At 38.4% G+C, this 25,043-nt stretch overlaps 1 protein-coding gene across 4 annotated transcripts in view; it reads right to left on the bottom strand.

The window, feature by feature from the left end:
• Window positions 1-25,043, bottom strand: part of PTPRM (protein tyrosine phosphatase receptor type M) — a 613,403-nt gene that overhangs the window by 150,845 nt on the left and 437,515 nt on the right. For all 4 annotated transcript variants that reach the window (XM_053673443.1, XM_053673444.1, XM_053673445.1 and 1 more), the window contains one exon: window positions 5,671-5,822. In XM_053673443.1, the coding sequence (XP_053529418.1) occupies window positions 5,671-5,822 (152 nt within the window). The remainder of the gene's footprint in view (window positions 1-5,670; window positions 5,823-25,043) is intronic.

The following is a 25,043-nucleotide window of genomic DNA, read 5'->3' as shown; positions in this document are numbered from 1 at the left end:
TGTTGGCACACATATAACAAGATGTGATAACAGTTATTTGTTTATCTGGCTGACTTATTTTTTCACAATGTACATCATTTTTGCTCCTTGAATTACCTGTTCAAATGATGCTCTTTCAGTAAAGAAGCCTAACCAACTTTAAAAGATGTCGTTAGTGTTCATAATAAGCAAGCAGCAACTTTAAAAAAAAGGTATTTGTTTAATAAGCTTATCTAAATCCTGCTGTGCAACCTGAACATTTTGTTCCCTCTGACAATGCAGCCTCGGCCCTCTCCACTCATCACTCCCCCAAGGTCAGAACATCTACTAGAGGCACCCGGGAATGAATGCCACTGCACACAAAGAAACTGCAAATCTGCCTAGCAAAAGAGTTTGCAAATGTCATCTGCAGGTAGACTGCATTGTTTGGGAGCCCAAAATTAGCCTGAGTCCCTCACTTATGAAAAGAATAAAAATGCAGCTTTTTCTCCTTGTAGTTAATATTAAAAGGTGAGAGTTTTAGTGGGTTTTGTTTGTTAGCCATCAAAATGATACAAATTCAAAAGTTTTGACTTATGACCATTCTTAAATTTCTGAGTTCATTTTTTTCCTCAAGCAATGAATTTCCTTAAGCTCAGAAAACACCATAAGAAAAAAATCACCCTCTACAAAAATTGTAACAACTTAGAGAAAAGAGAAGCACAGGGGGAAAATTATGTTGTGAAGATATAAACCCTTGTAAAGAGAATTAGAAGGCAGAAGTCAAACAGCTGAGGATGGAGCTCTTGCTACAAGGAGTTGTGATAGACCTGGAAGTCCTTTGTGCGAGGCTCCCTGTCCATAAGGTTAGTGGCAGAAAGAGAACACAGCCATGACACACTCAGGTCATGTGTGTGTCTCAAATGCAACAGCAGCTCATGCGTGTTTGGTAATGCCATTCCTCCTCACCTTCTTACACTGGACAAACAGGATTTTTTTCTTTCTCTCCCCACTGGGAACATTTAATACTTTCAATGCATTCTGCCCCACATTTTATTTCTAACTTTTTATTTCATTTCTAGTGACATCTGACACATAATTCACCGTTATTATAAAGTGCCATCTTGTCATTTTGTTGTTGGAAACATCAGCTCCTTGGAGATTCTCCTGTGTCAATAGACACTTTGGAATGTGGGGGTGCCCTGAGTGTCTCCGAGGAGGGATTAGGGGCCAACACTCCATTGTTATCATTTTTTCTGCATAACATTAGGTATAATTAGAAAAATGCTATTTTCAAAAGTGAAGTTTTTAGTGCTTAGCAGTAAGTGAAAATAACAAGCTATTTTCACTTTTATTACTGACACATTGGACAGAACTCATCTCGTGGAAGCACACAGCTGAGTGATTACCTACTGTGTTTCTTCCAGGGATCAGACCTGCCTTTAAATTTGGAACATAGAAAGGGAGAACACTGGAGCTGAAATTGTTCATTTGAACCTCTTGGTATCATTCCCAACATGCATGAGGTGAATCTGTCCTACCAATGGAGACCGTTTGGAGAAAGTCTTTTTATTATCTGTGCCCCCAATTTCTAATCCCTGCCCCAGGCCACCCACCCCTCCCACCCCACGTCCTGCTTGCAATCACTGCATCATACAAAATTAAAACCTCAGTCTCCTGCAGAGTGGCTACTGACTCTCTAAATTACTCCTGCAATAAACTATGATAAAGGGAAATGTTCTCACCTAAAATTGCAGTTGGCACAAATGGGTCTGTCATACATCATAAGCAGGTCAGTGCAGAGAAAGTAAAAAGAGAAAGAACAGTAAATGATTGACGAAAGCCCACCAGTATTCCCATAGAAAGCCATTGAAAGCATTGGGTTATAAGACGTCAAACACATTAAGCTCCTAAAGCATCATGGACAGCAAAGTGAGCACTGATTGAATCAGATTGCTAAGGCTTATGAAAAGGTGAAACAATGGAAAAATCTGTTACCTGGGTAATAGGAATTAGGCACTGACGTACTCAGTGTATTTGTTTTCATTGTAAAGGACGATGGTGAAGACACGGCTGCAAATGAGAGGAAAGGCTAGTCAGTGGTTGCAGAGAGGCGACAGCACCTGCAGACATGGCGCTCTGAGACCACTCCCAGGGGCCCCACGCTGCGCAGACTTGACTGAAGAAAACATCAGAGGTCTCCTGAAGTCTGCATGGTAAATAGTACCATACCCACCACCTCTGGAGAGCTGCTGACCCTTTGGAGGACAAGCACCTTTTTATCACTTAAAATATTTTCTTATCCCACAAGTGAAGAAAAAACCCAATAATCACAGCTGCCATTTTAAATAAAGAAATTCATTAGACTCCATTTTGACTTCTAGCCTTTATCTGTGAATTCTAGTATCATGCTGAACTGATTTTTCACAACCAGGAGTATGATAATGTGTCTACGCATGCTTTTTGTAGTTTGTAAAATCCTCTCCTTCCTCATATTTTGGATATTCAGAGAATTTTCCACAATGTTGTGACCTGGTTTATGAAAAATAAAGGTGATATTTCATGTGTATTATATTTTAGATGAAATCTGCATGCCTACATATTATTCTATTGTCTTTTCAATCCTTATCAAATGCTAATTTTTATTTGAACTACTCCTCTGAAAGACTCAAGATTTAACTATCACATCCTCTCTGTTATTAAGAAGAAAGTTAATCCCATCCAATTTATCCAATCCCACTGAAAGTGGGTATTTCCAATTTTTAAAGTAGTTTGTTGACTCTCTTCAACACCTTAATTGATTAGTGCTTTAATCAATTTCATTAACTTCAATTTCATTAATGTTTACAAATAAATAATTTGAATGTGCTCAGGCAGGTTTAATATAAGCCTACATTTTAACTCCTCTGATGCAGGTACATGATTTATTAGATGTTGAGTTCCTGACCCAGTTACATCAGTGTATTAGGTGAACCACTACCAAATCCCAATGGATATTGTATGTTCTCTTTATTCTGATGACATGTTAATATATTTAGCTCTCCTGGAGAGGTTCCTTATGGGACAGTGTTTTACCTGTGTTTATGTTTTTAGAGTGTAGAGTTAGTGAATAACAGAGCGAGAAACACAACCCAGGCTGCCTATTATTTATAAGCTGTTTTTCTAAAATCCAAAAGTATCCCATTTATAATACATATTTATGGTAAGCTGCCAGGAAAAAAGAGAGCAATTGATGGAAATAAGAACAAAAAAACCTGAGTACCTATAAAATATGCCAAGACCAGCAAGAATACTACCCATTACATGCAGATGTTTTTATGTGGTTGGTAAAAATGTGCAACGCAGATACAAAATAATTACATTTATTTTCACCTTTTAAAAAAGGTATTTTAAATACTTATTTTTAGTATAAAAATTAAACCCATTTCCACTATTGATATCTATTTTCCCCCTTTTCATGTACTCCCATTTGCTTTGATGAATAGATTCTACACCCTTGTGCTTATTTTTAAATTCTTCAACCTCATTTTCTGCTCTCTCATTTCTAAAAGCTACTCACCTCCCAACTGCTAGCACTTTCTCCAACCTTAACAGGTCTCAAACATTCTCAGGTTTGTAATAGGGTTGGGGCTGGAAGCTCGGTAGTCTAATGAACATTTTTCCTCCTCTCTTATTTCAGAGACATTAAGAAAGCATTATGATAAAGTTTACCACCAGGATCACTGCTGATAGATGGGATCTGATGAGACCTACTCATTGTTCACAGAGTGGGAAGAAAAAGGAATGCCCAGCAGCAGGAGAAGCAGCTAGAAGTTGACGCCGGCTGCGCAGCGTCCTCCTCGCATGAGCGTTACTGGTTTCCATAGACACATTCATTGTTTTAAAAAGTGTCAAATTAAATTTCCTGTCCAGAGGCAAATATCTCCCTGTTGTTCAAACTTCAAAAGCCCAGATACTGCTAATGTAGGTCTCTGCCCTCTGGGCAGGTAATTCCAAGCAAATTTATTTGTGAGGAATTTTACCATGAAATAGAAAACTGGGGACATTAATGGGTTGTCCTACAAAGTGAGAACATACCTGCATGGTCCTTTACATACTGCCATTCAAGAAATAACTGCAACTACAAAAATCCTAACCTTGAGCGGGGTGGGAAGGACTCCTATCTCAGCCCACAGTGAATGCATCCTGAAGTGAAAAATATAATATGTAGCTTGTGGTGCCCTGAGGCACCACAGATTCTGTCACCTACATGAGAATGACAGGAAAGGGCTAAGCACAATGACCAAGGATGATGTGTGCTGGGCTGCCCACTGGGGTCACAGCTGTGTCTGCTGAACTACTGCTCCCCCTGGCTAGTTGTGCATGTAGAGTAAACAGATTAGCACTTGTAGTAGGAACAGGTGGACAACTGTAGACTCTACAAGCAGAAAGAAGTAGATAACTGAACTCTATGGAGCTTTGTGGAATGCAGGAGAAAGGCAAGGCACAGAAGAAGGCAAGTGCAGCGACCACGTGGTAGGTGGGGAGCGGAGGAGTGGATGGGCAGAGCCGCAGAACAGGTCGGGGGTGGTCAGGACACAGCACATGCCGTCCACTATCTGCCCTCTCCCCACGGAGATCAGATTTCTGTACTTCTCAGTCACGAGGTTCCTAGCCTTTACACTTTTTAAAAATCTTCACTTGAGGATATAGTTTATTGATTTTAGAGAGAGAGGAAAGGAGAGAGAAGGAGAAAGAAACATCAATATGAGAGAGAAATATCAGTTACCTCCGATCCATACAACTAGGGATCGAACCTGCAACCTCGGTATGTGCCCAGTGGGAATTGCACCCTCGACTTTTTGGTGTGTGGACGACACTCCAACCAGGGCATACATATTTTCTGTTGGTAACAGCGAGAGTGAGCTTTTACGCCATCCCCATGCTGTCCTACATCCTCATTACGCAGCCAGGGTGAGCAGCAGTCTGTGGCATGGATTTCACATGATAGAGAAACCTCTGACCTTGAACCCAGCTGGGCTGTGAACCACAGTCAGGCATACAGCATGGGATTTACTTCTGGTTTCTGAGAAGATCACCAGGGACACAACAACTGCTCTTTTGTATTTCATATAATCAGTGTAATTGTTAGCTTCCTAAAATTATGCCTTGTACCTGAATCACAGGTGGTAGTATGGGAAGATATCAGCTGAACTTGGTTCACCCACCTGGTGTGAAATATAAGACTTGTGAAGTGGAAATACAGTTTAACTTATTAATTGCCATGGGTGGCCCTGTAATAAAGGCAGAACCTGTCAGCTAAACAAATAAACAATTAACTTGTTACTGCCATTTAATGAATTGTTTTATAACAGGCTTCCCTTGTGTAATTCCCTTGTCTAGCTTACAAACAGGATCTAAACAACAAAAAGGATGATGAGAGGCAGGGGCCCTCCTGGGGAGGGCAGAAGCCTTTGTGTCGTTGCTAAGTGTCACAGAAATGTAACTGTGGCTTCCTGTCTTCTCTGATCCGGCCCTGTCACCTTCACAGTACCATCTCATGGAACGACCCGTGGCGCGTGGAGAAGCTTCCGGGACTGTCTGAAGGGACTGGAGAAACCAATGAGACATAAGAATTCCTTAGGGAGTATTTTTGTTTTTGCTTCTCCAGTACTATCTGGAATTCTGGAAAACCAGAGATACGCCTTAGAATGCAAGAAAACATGCACTTACATCTGCCATTCAGATTGTGCGTGTCCATGAATGAGAACGCCTCGTCACAGTTTGTGCCTTGCTCGGCGTAGCTCTTGTCCATGGAGTTCACCATCACAGTCATCTCCTGCCGGGTGCTGCTCATTGTCTCCTTCCGCTTCTTGGCTAGTTTCCTTGGGAAAAAGAGTTCATTATGTAGGCATGCATGTGAATAGAAAATTGGGTGTTGACATGCCTACTGACAAATAATAAGGAATAACTTCTAATGAATTGATCGTATTCATCCATAACATTGATTTATTGTGCCTTCTAGATATTGGCTGCAGAGACAGAGATGAAAATGACCTGCTGCATGTCCTCAGATATATCCACAGTGATATTAGGAATGTACAGCCTAAAACATTAGCTTCTGTTCTTGCTACTATAAGCTAAATTTAAAAGGACAATGATCATGTTAATTTAATACAAATAGAATAATTTTCCATTTATTGATATGCTTCCAGTTACTAACTTTTTACTAAATTATTTTTCTATCCATAATCGGTGGCAAAGAGTAGATCCCCGTAGTAAATATTTGCCAGACAAACTCTCATAATGTAATGAAGAACCTAAGAGGCACGCGGCAGAACTAAAGAGCAGAGCGAGGCGGGGAGTGTATGAAGGGAGCAGGCTGTGAAGCGGAGCCCGCGTGTGACAGGGGAGCTTGGGCCTCGGGAGCCTCAGGGGCTCATGTTCTAAATTCTCCGGCAGCTATGACATGGAACCAAATCCCAAATGAACCCAAATTAGTTCCCCATCAAGGTCTGTCCACAGAGCAGAAGACAAAAAGGAAACCTCAAGCTATTGGCTACTCTGGAAAGTTTAGCAGAGTAGGTCTCCTCGTTGCCCCACTCAGTAGAAGAGGATGCAAAAGGCTGAGAAAGGCAGAGATTTCCAGTTCTTTTGGAGACATAGTTTAACACTGGCATCTACATCCTTCTCACTGACCACCAAAAGCTCATGAATCAAAGTTACAGAAAAGCCATAAACCTAAGGGAAACCGACATTCAAATAAACAGATAAAACACATTTTTTATAGCTGTTGCTACCGAAGGTAGTTTTATGCATGCAAGACAGACAAGAATAGAATTAGAGATGCTTAAGTAGATGGTATAAAGTAAGAAGGTTTAAGGGAACCATGATGCCATAATGCCTAAAATATTCTGTCCTAAAATATTCTAAATCTGCCTATGCGCCTAGCGATATCTACAAAAGAAAATGACAGGTATTTCACGTAAATCATCTTGACTCTGATTGACTAGGACACAGCAAAATTTAAAATAAACCACATAATCAAAATCACCCTCGCATTAGGTGATAGCTAATGCAATGTAAGGCATTGACCATATTAGACCATTTAGATAATCCTTATTATTGTTTCCTTTTTTTATTTTTAAATTTTATTTACTTATTTTTCAAGTATAGTTTTCTATTTCTCCCATCCCAGCCCACCCTGCCCCGTGCTCCCCACCTCCCTCCCATTACCACCCCCCTTAGTTCTTGTCCTTGTGTCCTTTATACTTGTTCCTCCAAATCCCTCCCCTTTTTTCCCCTTAAATTCCCTCCCCTCTCCCCTCTGGTCACTGTCCCCCTATTCTCTGTGTCAGTGTCTTTTGTTTTTATTCTGCTTGCTTGTTTGTTTTCTTGTTTAGCTTCCTGTTAAGGTGAGATCATATGGTATTTGTCTTTCAACGCCTAGCCTATTTCACTCAGCATAATGCTTCCCAGTGTATGCAGAAAACTACACAACGCTGATGAAAGAAATCAAGGAAAACACAAACAAATAGAAACATATACCGTGTTCATGGATTGGAAGAATTAACATCATCAAAATGTCCATACTACCCAAAGCAATATACAGATTCAATGCAATACCTATTAAAGTACCAATGGCATATTTCACAGACACAGAACAAACACTTCAAAAGTCTATATGGAACCATAAATGACCCCAAATAGCAGCTGCACTTTTGAGAAAGAAGAACAAAGTAGGAGGGATCACAATACCTGATATCAAACTGTATTACAAGGCCACTGTAATCAAAACAGCATGGTACTGGCATAAAAACAGGCACACAGACCAATGGAACAGAACAGAGAGCCCAGAAATCAACCCAACCCTCTACAGTCAATTAATATTCGACAAAGGGAGCAATAACATAAAATGGAGTAAAGATAGCCTCTTCAGCAAATGGTGTTGGGAGAACTGGACAGCTATGTGCAAAAATATGAAACTTGAGCATCGACTTATACCATACACCAAAATAAATTCAAGGTGGATAAAGGACTTAAATATAAGCCGTGAAACCATTAAAGTCCTAGAGGAGAACATAGGCAGGAAAATCTCAGATATTCCACGCAGCAGCATATTTACTGATATGTCCCCTAGGGCAAGGAATATAAAGGAAAGAATAAACAAATGGGATCTCATCAAAATAAAAAGCTTCTGAGTGACTTAAGAAAACAGTATTAAATTAGCAAGACAACCAACTGTATGGGAAAATATATTTGCCAATGATACCACAGACAAGGGTTTAATCTCCAAAATATACAAAGAACTTACATGACTCCACTCTAAGAAGACAACTAACCCAATTAAAAAATGGGAAAAGGACTTGAACAGACACTTCTCCTTATTATCATTTTCAAATGGCACATAATCCAAATGCCTTCTTGCCTGTGGTTATAATAATATTTTAATATCATAATTTGAAGGCAGAGCTATTTTATTAATAAGCTGTCCCTTGTGTTGCTGAAAGTTAGTGGAAAAAAGATGCATTTTTAAACAGAAAAATAAAAAGCATCTGTAACTCCTATGACAGTGTTAAAGTTACAAAGATTTTGAAAAGTGAGCCAGCGTGACTGCTCTGGGTGCTGGCATTCCTCTCTCCAGTCTGCAGACCAAGGTCGTCTTCCCTGGAGCCCTCTCTCTCATCCGGCCAACCGTGCTAGGCTGAGATGCTTAGATGTTCTCAACAGGTGTTCTGGACGGAAGCAGCACCAGGCTCAGGCTGCACAGCTGTGGTTACAATAATACATCCTCTCTTCACTCATGAATCTGCCAGCTCATTGGAAAAGCATTCTTAGGCCAGGTCTCCCCAGGAACACTGAAGTGGAGGACTGAGATAATTAGCTCCATAATTCAGGCAAAATATTCTCATTTGGCTGGAATTCCTTTGATTTGCTTTAGACTGATTTATGCTGATAATTGCCTCAATATTTTCTTTTGTTCTGCCTATAAAGAAAGGCATAGACAAATTCATCGGACTTTCCTTTTTGTCTTCTTGCTTGTATTCCTCTGATACTCCCAGGTTAGGAAATGACAGTGAACTTACTGGTCGTGGTGTTGGTGGGAGGTGGTGGTGGTTGGCGGGATGTGTGCACCAGTAAGAGCTAAGCCTGTACTGGTAAAGCACTTTCTCCTTTTACATCCTCTGTGTATGTGAACTAATTTCTGTGATGTCACACTGCAACTTTATTGGTGACACTTTAAGGATAAAAGGAGCCTCTTAGTAACTCAAGAGAAACTGTTCAAATCAAACAGAGGCCCAGTCACAGACCTACAGCTTTGCACCATGTCCATTAGGCACGTGCTCTATGTCCATGAACCTTCCTTAAAACCCAGCTCACAATGTGCTCGGCAAGCCTTCCCGCACTAATCTTACCATCTCACCCCAGCTTTACTTGCATCATATGTCACAAACACAGATATCTCACCAGGGCCAGGAAGGTCACATAAGTGAGTGAAGTACATGTAAGACAATAAAGAGCAGTGGGGACTGCAGAAATGGAAGGGGGGGAGTGTCACTCACTCCAAAAGACTGATGCCCCATGGGGGGTGGGGGGGGGCCCAGACATTGGAAGTTTCAGGAGAAACCAGAAATCCAGATTTTATGTGAGGTTTCAAAAGCTTTAAGTGTTGTCAAATAATTCAAATAAAAAAATACTATGTAGTCCAAACACAGCATGTTTGTGAATATTTCTGCTCTCTATTAGTAATGGCAGTTAGAAAATCGTATTGGAATAGAAGGTAGTGGAAACTAACCTATAGTGGACAACTACTGTATGATAGCACCCTATCAGTGCTATCTCATTTAACCCCAGTAACCTGATAAGGGCTATTCTTACCTCCTGCTTACAGATGAACAAACTGAATCTCAGAGAGTTAGGCAACTTGTCCAGATGGTGGAGCTGGAATTGCACCCCAGATCTCTCTGACCTCAAAATATTCATCTTAAGAACAGTGTGTCCTATCTCTAGTAAGGTATTTCACTAATTTACATTTCCTTACAAGTTACATACAATTATCACCAAATTGCTTTCAAATATAAATACTCCATATCTAAATAATCCAATATCACTCCAAAATTAAATACTAGGTTTTGAAAGGGTAGGATTAATTTACTAGCACCTACTTGATGCTTTATACAAAGCATGTGGTATCCAATAGGCTTGTTAACTGAAGTAATTATTGTCATAACAAACCATTAGTAAGGAGAGTTGTTCTATTACCTACTTATCAAAAGTAGCTTGTCTGGTTTTGAACATTTTAAGTTGTTGCTTGGGATTTCTGTATGTTCTTATACACAGCCATATGCATTAGTGCATAATTACAGGTGGCTGAGAAATGTCAGATTTGGAATTGAGGCTTGTGAATGACTCTGGATACATTGAACCTTTACTCTTTTGATCTGTTTCTCTTAGGGGCTTTCTGTTTCAGATCTGTGAAAAGTTTTCATGTTAAAACTTTGAAAATTGTTAGGAAAACTTTGTGAACCTAATGAAATAAGGATTTTGTACAGGGAAACTCATAAAATGAAAGCAGTTTTCTTTACAATCTTATCTAAAAACACAAATAAATTTATTTTCCATTTGATTTTTGCCAAATGGTTTGCATGAAATATTTTAACCTCAAAATCTTCAAACTTGAAGTGCAAGTGAAAACTTCAAACATGAATCTCAAAAGCCCTTAGTAACAATAAAAAAGTTTCTACTAATATTAAAAATGAACCATAAAGAATCAGAGAGAGAACTTTCAGTTTACAGTCAAGCATGGGAGAAGCTTAGAAGTCATCACTCCATCCTCACAACAGGTAAAAAGCTAAACAAACCAAAAATCAACAATTCTTATGAGAAGATTCATCAGATAATTCAGGTCATGAAACAAACCACTGCCATCTAAATTACAGAGACAAACAGGTGGATCCAGAGAATCATAACTCACCACTTCAGAAATTCGTGAGCAAAAATCTCTGTGAGAACCAGTAATGGGGTAGGAAACCTAAACAGCACTTGAAAACTTTCTGGAGGTTCAGTGTGGACAAGCCTGAGACTTATAAATTCCAGAGGGGTCCCCCATACCTCTGTCAGTCTTACCCCCAGGAGTCCTACCACAACCTCACAGGAAAGAAAAAAATCCCCTAAGGCTTCTGGCAGAAGATGGAGGAAAATACCCATTTTGAAATACAGGATACCGAGAGATAAATTATGCTAACACTAATCAAAAGATATCAGGAGAACCTATATCATTTTCAGATGGAGCAGATGTCAGAACAAGAAAAGTTATCAGGGCAAACAAAGGCATTCCATAATGATCAAGGAGTCATTTCTTTAAGAAGACTTAACAATCTTAAACATGTATGTGTATAACAACACAGCATCAAACTATTCAATATGTGAGGCAAAAGCTGATAGCACTGCAAGGAGAACTAGATGAATCCAGTATAATAGTTGGAGACTTCAACACTCCTCTATCAGTAACAGACAGATCCATATGGCAGAAAAATCAGTAAGAACACAGTTGAACTCAAGAGCATCATCAATCAATTAGATATAACTGACATCTATAGAACACTTCATCTGACAATACTAGAATACACATTTTCCTCAAGCTCACAGAGAACATTCACAAAGATAGGCCACATTCTGGGCCATAAAACACAGTTTAAAATATAAATAAGAATAGAAGTCATGCAATGTATGCTCTCAGACGAGATGGAATTAAACTACAAATTAGTAAAAAAAAAGATAGTGGGAAATAACCACGGTATTTGGAAATTAAACTGTACACTTCTTAACATGAGTCAAAAATAAATCTCAGGAGAAATTAAAAAAATATTTTTAATTACTGGTACATGAAAATAAAAATATAACTTATTAAAATTTCAGAGATGCAGTAAAAACAGTGCTTAGAGGAAAATTTATAGTATTGAGTACACGTTTTGAAAAGAAATACATAACTAAAATGAGGCCCTGGTTGGAGTAGCTCAGTGGATTGAGTGTGGGCTGTGAGCCAAAGGGTCGCTGGTTTGATTCCCAGTCAGGGCACATGCCTGGGTTGTGGGCCAGGTCCTTGGTAGGGGGCACATGAGAGGCAACCACACATTAATATTTCTTTCCCTCTCTTTCTCCTTCCCTTCTCCTCTCTCTAAAAATAAATGGATAAAACTTTTTAAAAAAGGAATACATAACTAAAATGAATAGTCTAATTTCATATTATGTAGCATGATTCCTCCAACTTTGTTACTAATCGAAACAGCCTGGTACTGGCATAAAACAGACACATAGATCAATGGAACAGAATAGAGAGCCCAGAAATAAACCCAAACCTTTATAGTCAATTAATATTTGACCAAGGAAGCAAGCACATGCAATGGGCTAACGACAGTTTACTTAATAAATGGTGTTGGAAAAATTGAACAGATATGTGCAAAAAAAAATGAAATCAGACCATCTTCTTATATCACACACGAGTACATTAAAAATGGATCAAAAACTTAAATGTTACACCTGAAACTATAAAAATCCTTTAAGAAAACATAGGCAGCCCTGGCTGGTGTAGCTCAGTGGATTGAGCATGGGCCTGTGAACCAGACAATCGCGGTTCAATTCCCAGTCAGGGCACATGACGGGGTTGCAGGCAGGTTCCCTGCAGGCCAGTTCCCAGCAGGGGACGCACGAAAGGCAACCATACATTGATGTTTCTCTCCCTCTCTCCTTCCCTTCCCCTCTAAAGATAAATAAATAAAATCTTAAAAAAAAAAGAAAACATAGGCAACAAAACCTCAGACATTGCTTACAGCAATATTTTATTAGATATATCTCCCCAAGCAAAGGAAATAAAAGAAAAAAATAAGCAAATGGGATCACATCAAACTAAAAAGTTTTTGCACAGCAAAGGAAACCATCAACAAAATAAAAAATAACCCACAGAATGGGAGAACATATTTGTCAATACATTTGATAAGGGGCTAATATCCAAAATATACAAAGAACTTAAAAACTTAACACCAAAAAAACCAATCAAATTAAAAAATGGGTAAAAGACCTAAATAGGCACTTCTCCAAACAGGACATTCAGATGGCCAATAGACATATAAAAAGATGCTGGATGTCACTAATCTTCAGAGAAACACAAATGAAAACCACAATGAGATACCATCTCACATCCGTCATAATGGCTATCATCAATTAAGAAACAACAAGTGCTTGTGAGGATGTGGAAAAAGGGGAACCCTTCTGCACTGTTGGTGGAAATGCAGGCTGGACCAGCCACTGTGGAAAGCAGTATGGAGATACCTCAAAAAATTAAAAATGTCTCTGCCTTTTAATCCAGTGATCCCACTTCTGGGAATATATCCAAAGGAACCCAAAACACTAATTTGAAAGAACATAAACACCCCTATGTTCATTGTAGTGTTATTTACAATCTCCAAGATATGGAAGCTGCTAAGTGCCCATCAGTAGTTGAGTGGATAAAACAACTATGGGACATTTACAGAATAGAATAATACTCTGCTATAAAAAAGAAAATTTTACCCTTTGTGACAGTATGGATGGACCTGGAGAACACTGTGGTAAGTGAAATAAGTCAGTCAGAGAAAAACAAATATTATATGATTTCAATCATATGTGAAATCTAATGAACAAACAAGGAAAGTGGGGACAGACTCATAGATGGAGAGCAGGATGACAGCTAGTTTGGGGGGGAGTTTAGAGGGTAGAAGGACTGAGCAAAAAGGTAAAAGGATGTATGGATATAGACAATAGTGTGGTGATTGCTGGGAGTTATAATGGGGTTAAATGGTGATGGAAAAATATAATAAAGATTAAGTTAAAAAATAAAATAAACAATCTAAGTGTCCACCTAATAAAAAAGAGCAAATTAGATCCAAATTACACAGAATAAAAGAAATAAAAATTAGAACAGCAATCAATGAAATTAAAAACAGGAAATCAACAAAGAAAATCAATGACACCAAAAGCTGGTTCTTTAAAAAGATCAATAAAATTGATAAGCCTCTAGCCAGACTAAGAAAAAAGGGGAGAATACAAACATTACTAAAATCAGACATGGGAGAGAGGATATCACTACAGATCCCCTAGGCATCAAAAGGATAATAAAGAAATATTATAGTGCAAGTCTTAGCCACAGAAATCAGACATGAAGAAGAAATAAAAGGCAACAAATTGGAAAGGAAAAAGTAAAACTGTCATTATTTGCAAATGACATGGTACTGTATATCGACATCCTTAATGATTCCACCAAAAAAACTACTACAAGTGATAAATGAATTCAGCAAAGTAGCAGGATACAAAATAAATATCCAAAAATCAGATGCATTTTTATACATCAATAATGAACTATCAGAAAGGGAAACTAAGAAATCAATCCCAATCATAATTGCTTCAGAAAGAATAAACTAAACCACTCAAGAATAAATTTAACTAAGAACGTAAAATACCTGTACTCAGAAAATTATATGACTGAAGAAACTGAAAAAGACACAAATAAGTGGATGCATATACTATGTTCATGGATAGAAAAAATTAACATCATTAAAAATGTCCATGCTACTTAAAACAATCTATAGATTCAACACAATTACTCTCAAGATACCAATGCATCCACTTCATAGAACTGCAACAAATATTTCAAAAATTTATATGAAACCACAAGAGACCCCCAATTAGCAACGGCTATCTTGAGAAAGAAAAACAAAGTTGGAGGAATCATGCTACCTAATATCAAACTATACTGCATGGTCCTAGTAATCAAAACAGCATGGTACTGGCATAAAAACAGACAAATAGATCAATGGAACAGAATAGAAAGCCCAGAAATAAACCCACACATTTATAGTCAATATTTGACAAAGGAGACAAAAATATACAACAGGCTAAATATAGTCTATTCAGTAAATGGTGTAGGGAAGATTGAACAGATAAGTACAAAAAAAAAAAGGACCTAGACCACCTTCTTACACCACACACCAGAATAAACCCAAAATGTATTAAAGACAAATTAGTCTTGAAAATGTAAGAATCCTAGAAGAAATGTTAGGCAGTAAATCTTGGACATTTCTCTTTGCAACATTTTTTTCTGACATATCTCCTTGAACAAAGGTAATAAAAGTTAAACAAACGGGACAAGGCAAAAATGTCTCCTCTTACTATTCCTTTTCAACATTATACTGAAAGTCTTAGCTAACACAATAAGACAAGAAAAGGAAATAAAAGGTACACTGTTTGGGAAGAAATAAAATCATCTTCACAGATGACATAATTACCTATTAGCAAAATATGAAAGAACTGACAAAAAAAGTTCTTCAAATTGACAGGGGATTAAAGCAAGGTTGCATAATTAAGAGTGCATAGGAAGGCTATAATTTAAAAGTCAGTCATTTTCCTATATACAAGCAATGATATGGAGGAGTAGAATTTTAAATAAAAAATACAATACCATTTACATTAGCACCCCAAAAAGAACTACTCAGGTATAAATTTAACAACTACAGGGTGGGGCAATAGTAGGTTTATAGTTGTGAGTATGTGAAACAGAGCCTTTTTTTGTATTATTAATAGTAAACCTACCTTTGTCCTGCCCTGTATATACAGGTCGACGTGAGGAAAACTATGAAACTCTGAAGAAAATCAAAGGAGAACTAAAATGGAGAGATAATCAGTGTACATGGGTTGGAAGCCAATATTATCAAGATGTTAGTTCTTCCCAACTTGATCAATTGATTCGGTGCCATCTAAGTAAAAACTTCAGTGAGTTACTTTGTGCACATTGACAAACTCACTCTAAAGTTCATATGCAGAGACAAAGGACCCAGACTAGCCAACACCATTTTAATGGAGGAAAATATGGCTGGAGGACTGATAAAGTACCAATAATCAAGATAGTGTAGTACTGGTGAAAAAACAGTCAAATACATCAATGGGACAGAAAAGAGAGCTCAGAAAGAGACATACAAAACAATCAGCTGAGTTTTGACAAAGCCAAAGTAATACAATGAAGATAGTCTTTTCAACAAATGGTGCTGAACCAACTGCACAGCTCCATGAAAAACATGAATCTGGCCATCAGACCTTACACCCTTTATAAAAAATCATTCAAGAAGAATAATATACCTAAATGTAAATCATGTTAAGTAGAAGATAACAAAGAAGAATAGCTAGATGACCTGGTATTTGGCAGTGACTAATTAGATAAAACATCAGTGCCATAAGTAAAATAGTAAGTTATTTTTTATTTAAAAAATTCCTGTCTGTGAAAGACACAAGATAATGAGAAGACAAGTCACAGACTGAGTAAAAATATTGGCAAAAGACATACCCGATAAAGATTTGCTATCCAAAATATAAAAAAATAAATCCTTAAAACTCAACAGTAAGAAAATAAACAACCTGATTAAAAAATGTTATAGCTTTAAATTTCCAAGCTAGATTAAAAGTGGGAAAGGACAGAAATGTGGAATAAACTCAAATTAAAGTATGGTCCTTCATGTTTATTATACTCTAGTATTTCCCTTATATTTCTTTTCTAGTCTAGAAATTTTTAAAAAGCAGAAATTGGGATGAGAAATGTGGAAGAAAGCTTTTTGTTAAGTTACCTAAGTCACAGATAGGAATCAGAATGGGTAAAGAAATAATGGTGAAGACCAAGCTCTTCAGGAATGCGTCGTACAGGAGAGGAAGCCGCAGGACAAATGGCTGTCATTTGAGCGCAACATGGCTGGAAGCAAAATGAAGATAACTTCTCTCCTGCTTTCCCCTCTAAAACTAGAGTGGGTGGCAACTGTGCGAGGATCGGGGTAAAAGGGCCTGTTTATTATGGGCACTGAGCAGATTCAAGGGGAAGGAATCTGAGGGTCAACCTCAGCACGGACCATCTCAACTCCTAGAATGAACGTGCTTGTTAAGGACTCCTGGTGGCTAACTAGGCTCAAATTTATAGACAGAGTTTAGCAGTCATTGTTAAACTTCTCATGCTTTCTGTGCTTGATGGTGAAGCAGCACTGAGCTAGCTGCATATTGTGCTGTGTTCCTGCCATCTAAGCTGACCCTTACAAATAGGTGGCTTGGCTGGTGTAGCTCAGCTGGCTGGAGTATTGTCCCATAAATTGAAGGGTCATAGGTTTGATTCTCAGTGAGGGCACGTGGCTAGGTTGCAGGTTTGGTCCCTACTTGGGGTGCATACAAGAAGCAACGGATTGATGTTTTTCTCCCTCCTTTTCCGCCTCTTTCCTTCTCTCTAAAATCAATAAGCATATCCTCAGGTGAGGATTAAAAAAATGGAACTGCTAGGCTCATAAATCGACCAATGGGCTGAAGACTTGCTTGGGTCAATAGGTGTGGTGCAGCCATATCCTCATTTGCATCTTCACCAACCAATCAGAGCAACTCTATTCTAACCAATTAGGATGATGCTATTTGGACCAACTGAACTATGAGGATTTAGAGTCCTCCTTCGTATAGACATGGGCCAATTAGGGACTCAGGGACCAGGGACAGGTACTCTTCTCTGTATAAGCCAGCTTCATTTCTGCCACCATGGAGTGCACTTTTCCAGTGAAGACTGGGTTTTGCTGGCTGGAGCTGTAACACCTGAACTGAGCTGCCTTGCCCCAGCCACTTCAGCTGAGCTGTCTCACAGCTGAGCTCTTCCACAGCCAAGCAGCTCCACAGTTGAGCTGTTTTCAGACTAGCTGTTCCACAGCCTAGCTATTTGACCACTGTGCTGTCTCCACTGAAGAAAGCCTGTCCCACCTCACTATACCCCTAACTGGTTACTCCTGTTGGTGTTGAATCTGCAATGATGACTTTTGATTGACACTAATCACATTCCTGGTTTATTGCAACTCAGGGTTATAGAACATGGTTCACCACAAAGCATTATTACCCCCCACCTCCACCCCATCAGAGGCCCTGACACATTGGGTTATGTCAACAAAGGTTGTGTCAGAAAAATGACTTAGTTGCACTGAACTAAAGGTCAGTTGCTGATCTCAGAAAAGGTGTCTTCATTTTTAAGTATGTCATTTAAAATTCTGCAGAGGGGGCAACACTTAAGGATTTGTGAATCACATGTAGACATAAGTATAAAAAGAAAAATGGCTTTCTGGTCTTGGGTTCTAAAATTACGTGTGTGATAAGGCTTAATTAAAGGACTGGAACAGATGCTGGAACCAAGAAAAAGTATTTAATTTTTCTCACAGTAGGGGTAAAACAGATACTGGTTGTGTGGAAGAATTCATACATTATACCACATTGCCAAGATCCAGCAGAATAAACCTAAATAAATAAGGAAGGGGCTGTCACCTTAAAGACGGATCTGTGAGAATTGCCAGGTAATGTTTTTAAAAGTGGAATTTCAAAGGAAGAAACTCCCAGTGGTCTGATGTTTAATTATTTCAATTCAAAAGAACTAGCACTAGGAGTTGATAGAAAAACGACAATAATAATTACAAAAACTTATGTAGGCAGATTAGCCAGACACTTTATGTTCATGAACTCTCTTAATTCTTCCAGCCCAGTGAAGAAATTACTGTTATTTCCCCTATCTTACAGAGAGAGAAACTGAGGCACAGTGGCATTAAATTGCCTAAGGCCATGTGGCTAAAAAACTCTTGACATCTGGCATTGTTTTCCTATGTGGACATAAAAACATCTCCATGAAATGGTCATTGGCTTAACTGGCCAAACTTTGGTTGCATAAGTCTGAACACTGAAAATAAAGGCTACTCTGCTTTGTTGGCTGGGACTTTAGAGTTGCTGGCAGAGGGAAGAGTGTTTTTCTAACATTGCTGGTAACTGTATCACCACTTAAGTAACCAATGCAACTAGCCTCTTACAGACACAGCACTACGGAGCATACTCATTACCTACCCAGCTGCTTTCTGGTTTTCACTCATTAGTAAACATTGACTAGAAAACATGGCATATGTTTATCACAAAGAATAGAGTTTAGTGTTAAGATATAAAGATTTTGATCTTTGTTGGTGTGCTCTTTCTTGACCACATGATGAGATAAAATGATAGGCTGACGTGGCCACAGGAAGACTGGGAGGAGGGCAACTGAGAGGTGGGGACAGATTTTATTAACATATAACTTCAGGTACAGCTTTATGTTGGTGACCTAGTGGCAAAGGTGCCCTCGAATATGCTTCACTGGCAACTTGGGTGTCTGCAAATAAACACACACCAGGGCAGAAGAAGCAAAGAACCATGTGGACCTCTTAGGCAATTATCGGTCAGGCTATCTCTTTGTACACATGTACCTACACATATGACCACGTGCATTTCATGTTGAAAAGGCTGAAATAACAGTTATATTATACAAATTTAATTGAAAAATAGTCTTTCTCAAGCTTAGAAGATGAAAGTAAGATCTTCTGATTTTCTGGAAAAGGTTGACCTTCCTGTAAAACAAGTTGAAATTATCTGTATTAGCACACAGAATCACTTCAACACCATGACACACATCTTTTGTATAACTGTGATGGTACTTATTATTATCATGAGTTACAATAAATATGGGGGTTGGAATTCTTACGTTATTTATTGCAACATAGACTCATAGATTAAATGAACATGTTAAAGCAAAAATAATTTCAATATCCTTATATATCAAAACATTTATTTTTGAAATGAACAAAATTAAAAATAGAGTCTGCTGTTTTCCGGAGGGATCCCAAGCATGTAAAGTTTTTAATTGTACAATGTTAGATGGATTAAAAGGAGACTATTCCTCACTCCTGAATTTCAAAGGAGCTTTTGATTAGAACACCCATGTATGCTCTCAGAGCCTCTGCTGCCATTCTCGGCCAACAGGCATTTATTTGACTGTGCTTCCGGGCAAGGGCCAGTGTCTGTGGGATGAGGGCCGGGCATCGGCTGTTTGACATGCTCCCTGTCCTAGAACTGTGTCTGGGATGTGGTAGGCACTTAAATATTTCTATTTTCCCATTATTCTGATTAATCATAACACCCCACTTCCTGCTCACAGAAAATACTTGGTGGTCATTATTGTGTGAGAGAGACAGAGAGACAGTGGCCCTGACGCACATCTACCAATTCTGAAGGTCGCCGAGTCTGTGCTTGGAGGAGATGCACACTTCTCATGGCTTCATCCCATGGTATAAACTTTTCAATTTGTGGAAAAAATGAAAAAGATCCTGGCAGTTGAAAACATATAACCTGTTCATGGGTATAGATATTCTGTCTTTGAATTTTTCTAAGTGATGAAAAGAATTTTTTTTAAAAGCCCACATAACTTTTGTGTGTGTGTGTGAAACTTGAATTTAACATCACTCATGTAACAGCCTCGGAGAAAAAGCTTTGGGATCAATCCTGAAATGCACTTAGTTATATCACCCTCCTTCATTTCTACCTATGTGCTTGGGCACCTTCCCCACTTCCTTGGGTTATCTTTCCTACCAAGGAGAAATTCCTTATGAGTTCCCCTTTTCCTATTTTCCCCCCAATTCTACATTTTGCTCATGTGCCCCAAGGGTGGGAGCCAGGTCTTATAACTGTTTTAAGCTGGGCTCCTGCAAACACATGCTGTAGAAAAAACCAAGAAATGCACACACAGCCTGCTCTCCAAGATCCACCTGCAGATAGAGCTGTCCTGACAAACATATCTTCCACTCAGGAATAACTCACAGCTCACATTAGCACCTAAGGCAATTTCCCAAACCAGCCAAAGATTTTTAAACACTAAAAAAAGTCAGCAGTAAAAATAATAGATGCAATATCTGTCATTCTTAGTGATATTTTGTTTAGTTTTATTTCTCACATCAGGGCAATATGAACCCAGAGGGATTAGGACCAGCGATGGCACAAAAAATACGAAACAGATGTAATCCACAACCGAGCAAAATGGGAATAAAGTGACATTAGTGATAGCAGTTCTCCACTCACAGTCAGCTTATGTTGCTGAATGCCGTGTGTGCACATTATCTTGAAATTTAATGGCTTCAAAAATGTCACTCTGCAGCAAGACTAGATCGGTGGTATACTGTTGATCCTCTATCAGGCAATAAATACAAGTGAGAAAGGGAGGGCTTTTTAATGCATGTCATATTGAAGTAATGTCTGCAGTTTCCTCTTGAAGTTTGTTAAGCTCGCTTAAAAATTGTACTTCCTCTGCCTAATCAGAACCCACTGGTGTCGGTACATAAGAAGCACAATGAACAAGAATATCACATGTTCTGAATCCTAAGTTAAACAGTGACATAATCATAAAATTCAGGTGACCCCTTGGATATGCAGAGCTGATTATCCAAAGATCTCATAAACATGTAGTATGAAAGTTAAAAAATCATTCTATTCCAAGTTTAAAATATAGCTGCTGTTTAATTTATTCAGGAACAAATACAACCCATTTCTTTAGGGGCTCTAGCAACCTGCATGGAACACAGCAACTAAAAGATCGCTCCTGAAGCACTAGTGTTATCCCAGGGAGGGGTGCCCCTCTGTGCTTGGATGCAGATCTCATTCCCTAAGCAGAATGGCCCATTGACGATGTCTGCCTGCTGATCTCAGAAACTGAGAATATATGTTAGGTTACATAGCAAAGGGAATTAAGGCTACAGATGGAATGGAGGCTGCTAATCAGCTGATCTTAAAATAGGGAGATTATCCTAAATTATCAGGGTGATCCATTCTTAAGATAATTTGATCTTTCTAAAGCAACTATTTATCTATCAAGCATTCTCCCCAACAGAGGACTGACCACATTTTCTCCTTAATTTATCCTAAATGTTTGCTACTTCATTGTCAAAAGTACCATTTTCTCTGTGGAAAAATATAAAAATCACATTTTAAAAGACTTGACCTCTGATTTTGAATTCAGGTGGCATCTCACACTATGTTGATTTGCATGTACTTTATTATGTGTGAGGTTCAACAGCTTTTTAAATGTTACTTAGTCATACATTGCTATCCTACAAATTGCTTAGGTATATTTTATATAAATTTTTTTAGTTAGGTTATTTATCTTGTTGCTGTCTAGATAATTTTTATGTTTAGGTCACTGATACTTTGGCATATAAGTATTAGAAATATTTTAAGCTAATCTATAGCTTGTTTTAAAATTCCCTTTATGGTGTCTTTAGATATATCTAAGTTTGTAATTCTGATATGTTCAAACTTATCAGTTATGTCTATTAAGATTTTAGGGGGCTCTCTACCTTGAGGCCATAAAGATATTTTCTTTTTGTATTTGAGTTATTTATTGTTCTCTTTGAGTGAACGTTGTATTGTTACCCATCCCTACTGGAAACAACAGCTGTTAACAGGCTCTGGAATGAACTTCTTTTTTTTTTTCCTCATTTTTTTTATTTAGTTATTTTTTAAGTACAGTTTTTTGTCTATTTCTCCCATCCAAGCCCCACCCTCCGTCCCGCGCTCCCCACCTCCCCCCACCCCCCAGCCCTCGTCCCTGCGTCCCTCACATTTGTTTCCCCAAATCCCTCCCCCGTTCAATTTCCTTCCCTCTCCCCTCTGGTCACTGTCCCCTTGTTCTCTATTTCTTATATTATTTATTATTATTGTACACCAATGGCCTTTCTCTTCCAGTGACCAAGGCAAAGGGGATGAGTTAGATGCTGGCTTGTCAGAAATGGCAGGAAGATAAGCAGACAACAGTGCTAAACGCAGTTGGGAAGGTCCAGATGCAGTGGCTGGGCTGGCTCGGTGATAACCCCTTGCAGCTACAATGTGATCTCTAAATGCCATTTTGCCCTAAAAGAAGCCAGAATTTCTTAGAGAAATGGTTAATTCTAGTCTAGGAGAAGACAGAGCACAAGCTGAGTTGAGACATTCTGTTGTATAAAAAATAGAAGAAATTTTCAGAGTTTTGGACTCAAAATAACGAGAGAAAACAGGAAAGGACTCCTGTCAGCCAAAGATGAGATACTCTGAAAACCCAAACATTAAGTACTATGATATGTTCAAACATACCAAATACTTTAAAACCCTAAATCTACAATGACACTCTCGGTCACTGCATAAAGTCATTACAGCACCAATTCATTCTGAAATTGGAAAATACAGAAATAAAAATAAAAATAAACCAAACATTCCAAACATTTATCTCTAGGTTCCGATTTCAGGGTAACTGAACATTTGAAAAGAAAATGGCATTTACTAAATACAGAAAAATGACATCACCACTTTGAAACACCCAATAAAATAGCAGATCTAGGCTATCATCATCAGTAGCTTAACAAAGCCATTAAGTGACTGGCTGGTGTGGAACATAATAATGGATGAATTGGGTTGGCAAAACCGCCATCCACTGATCAGTGTGAGCATTACGTGCTTCCTGACACAATGTCGTAGGGCGTACAAAGCACCTATGAATTATTCTTACCAAAGTAAGAAACCTAAATTTGGTTAAGCTTCCAGTTCTTGTCCTAGCTCACGGGGAAATACAGATAATGAAGGACACTGTAAATGACATTATAAGAATGCATCTACCAAGTTTAGAATGTGGGAAATTCTGTAGGATGTTTTACTCAATAAATAAGTGAGGTATGGATAGAATTTATTATTCCATGGTACGAATGAGGAATCATTTATGAGAGGTTAGGCTGTCATAGAATCAGAGTAAAAACCCAGGTTTCCATGACTTTAATTCATTTTTGCAGGACATTTTGACCAAACACTATAGCTTGACAAGCTGACAGTGAGAACTGACTTTCCCATGGGCAAGTTGGTTTTCCACATTCCGATGGCAATTCATTGGAAAAATGATTTGAGATGCACATGTCCTATGAAACCATTGAGAAGCTTGTTCCAAATGTATTGTTCAAAAAGCAACAATAGGGCAGATTTTCAAAATAAAAAATAATAGCTTTCTTTTTAATTGAGCATTTCATACTGAAAAGGTTTCTTTTCTTCATTGATTGTCTTTACCCTTTTCTTGCGATTAAAGAGTCACATTATTTAATTTTTTTAATTTACTAATTGATTTTAGAGAGAGAGGGAGGGGGAAAAAGGGGGAGAGAGAGGGACAGAGAGAGACTGATTTGTTGTTCCACTTATTGATGCATTCATTGATTGATTCACGTATGTGCCCTGACCTGGGATGGAGCTGCATGCAACCCTGGCATATCAGGATGGTGCTCTAACCAGCTGAGCACCCTGCCAGGGCAAAGAGTCACGTGCTTTACATAAAAAGAGAGAAACTGAGACTGTTCAGCTGATAGCCCTGTGATTCTTAGGAGCAAATAACAGACATGAGAGACATTTCCTACAATGTATGACAGATTTTTAAATTATCTTTCTCAAACTAATTAGCATTTTAGAAAAATTGAGTTTAATCATTAAAGAAGCCACCTGCCTATGTGGCAGCTGTCTGGTGAACCGTGCTGGCAAATTTCAGGGGATATGCACCCATCAGGCACCATATTTTCTTTTGATTTCTGAAGCACAGAGACAAACTCTACTATCCCCCTGCATACTACCAACTAATTCAAAAATAATGACCCTGTTGTGTCATGCTATGGTGTCCTTCACTCACATCAAAGAGTTGAGGGGGAACAGACACCGGGTAGAAGGTATGTGAAAGCTCCCCATTTGCTTTACACAGTCGTTCCTCAGTATCCAGGGAGGGTTAGTTTCAAGAATGCTCATGGATACTGAAATCCTCAGATGCTCAGGCCACTCACATAAAATGATGTAGTGTTTGCATATAACCTATGCACATCCTTCCATACACTTTAAATCGTCTCTAGATTACTTTTAATACCTACTATAATGTAAATACTATATAAATAGTTGTTATGCTATGTTGTGTAAGAAATAATGATAAGAACAAGGTGTCTGTACAGGTTTAGTACAGGCACAGCTAATGCAGATATATAACTACACAGTATACGTCAGCAACAGAAACAGTATTTTCTGAACATTTTTGATCTGAGGTTGCTTGAAACTGGGATGTGGGTCTCATGGATATGGGAGGACTATTTGTACAGAAAAGATATTTATGGCTTTGTTTAATTTCTAAAACACCCACTTTTTCCCACATATTAAATGGCATGACAGCAGACATATATTGA

This window comes from Artibeus jamaicensis, unplaced genomic scaffold (genome assembly GCF_021234435.1).
Source record: "Artibeus jamaicensis isolate MK-2021 breed Jamaican fruit bat unplaced genomic scaffold, CSHL_Jam_final contig_864, whole genome shotgun sequence".
NCBI classification, from domain to species: Eukaryota; Metazoa; Chordata; class Mammalia; order Chiroptera; family Phyllostomidae; genus Artibeus; species Artibeus jamaicensis.
The sequence above is the reverse complement of the archived record's forward strand: the minus strand, read 5'-3'. Positions and strand labels throughout refer to the sequence as shown.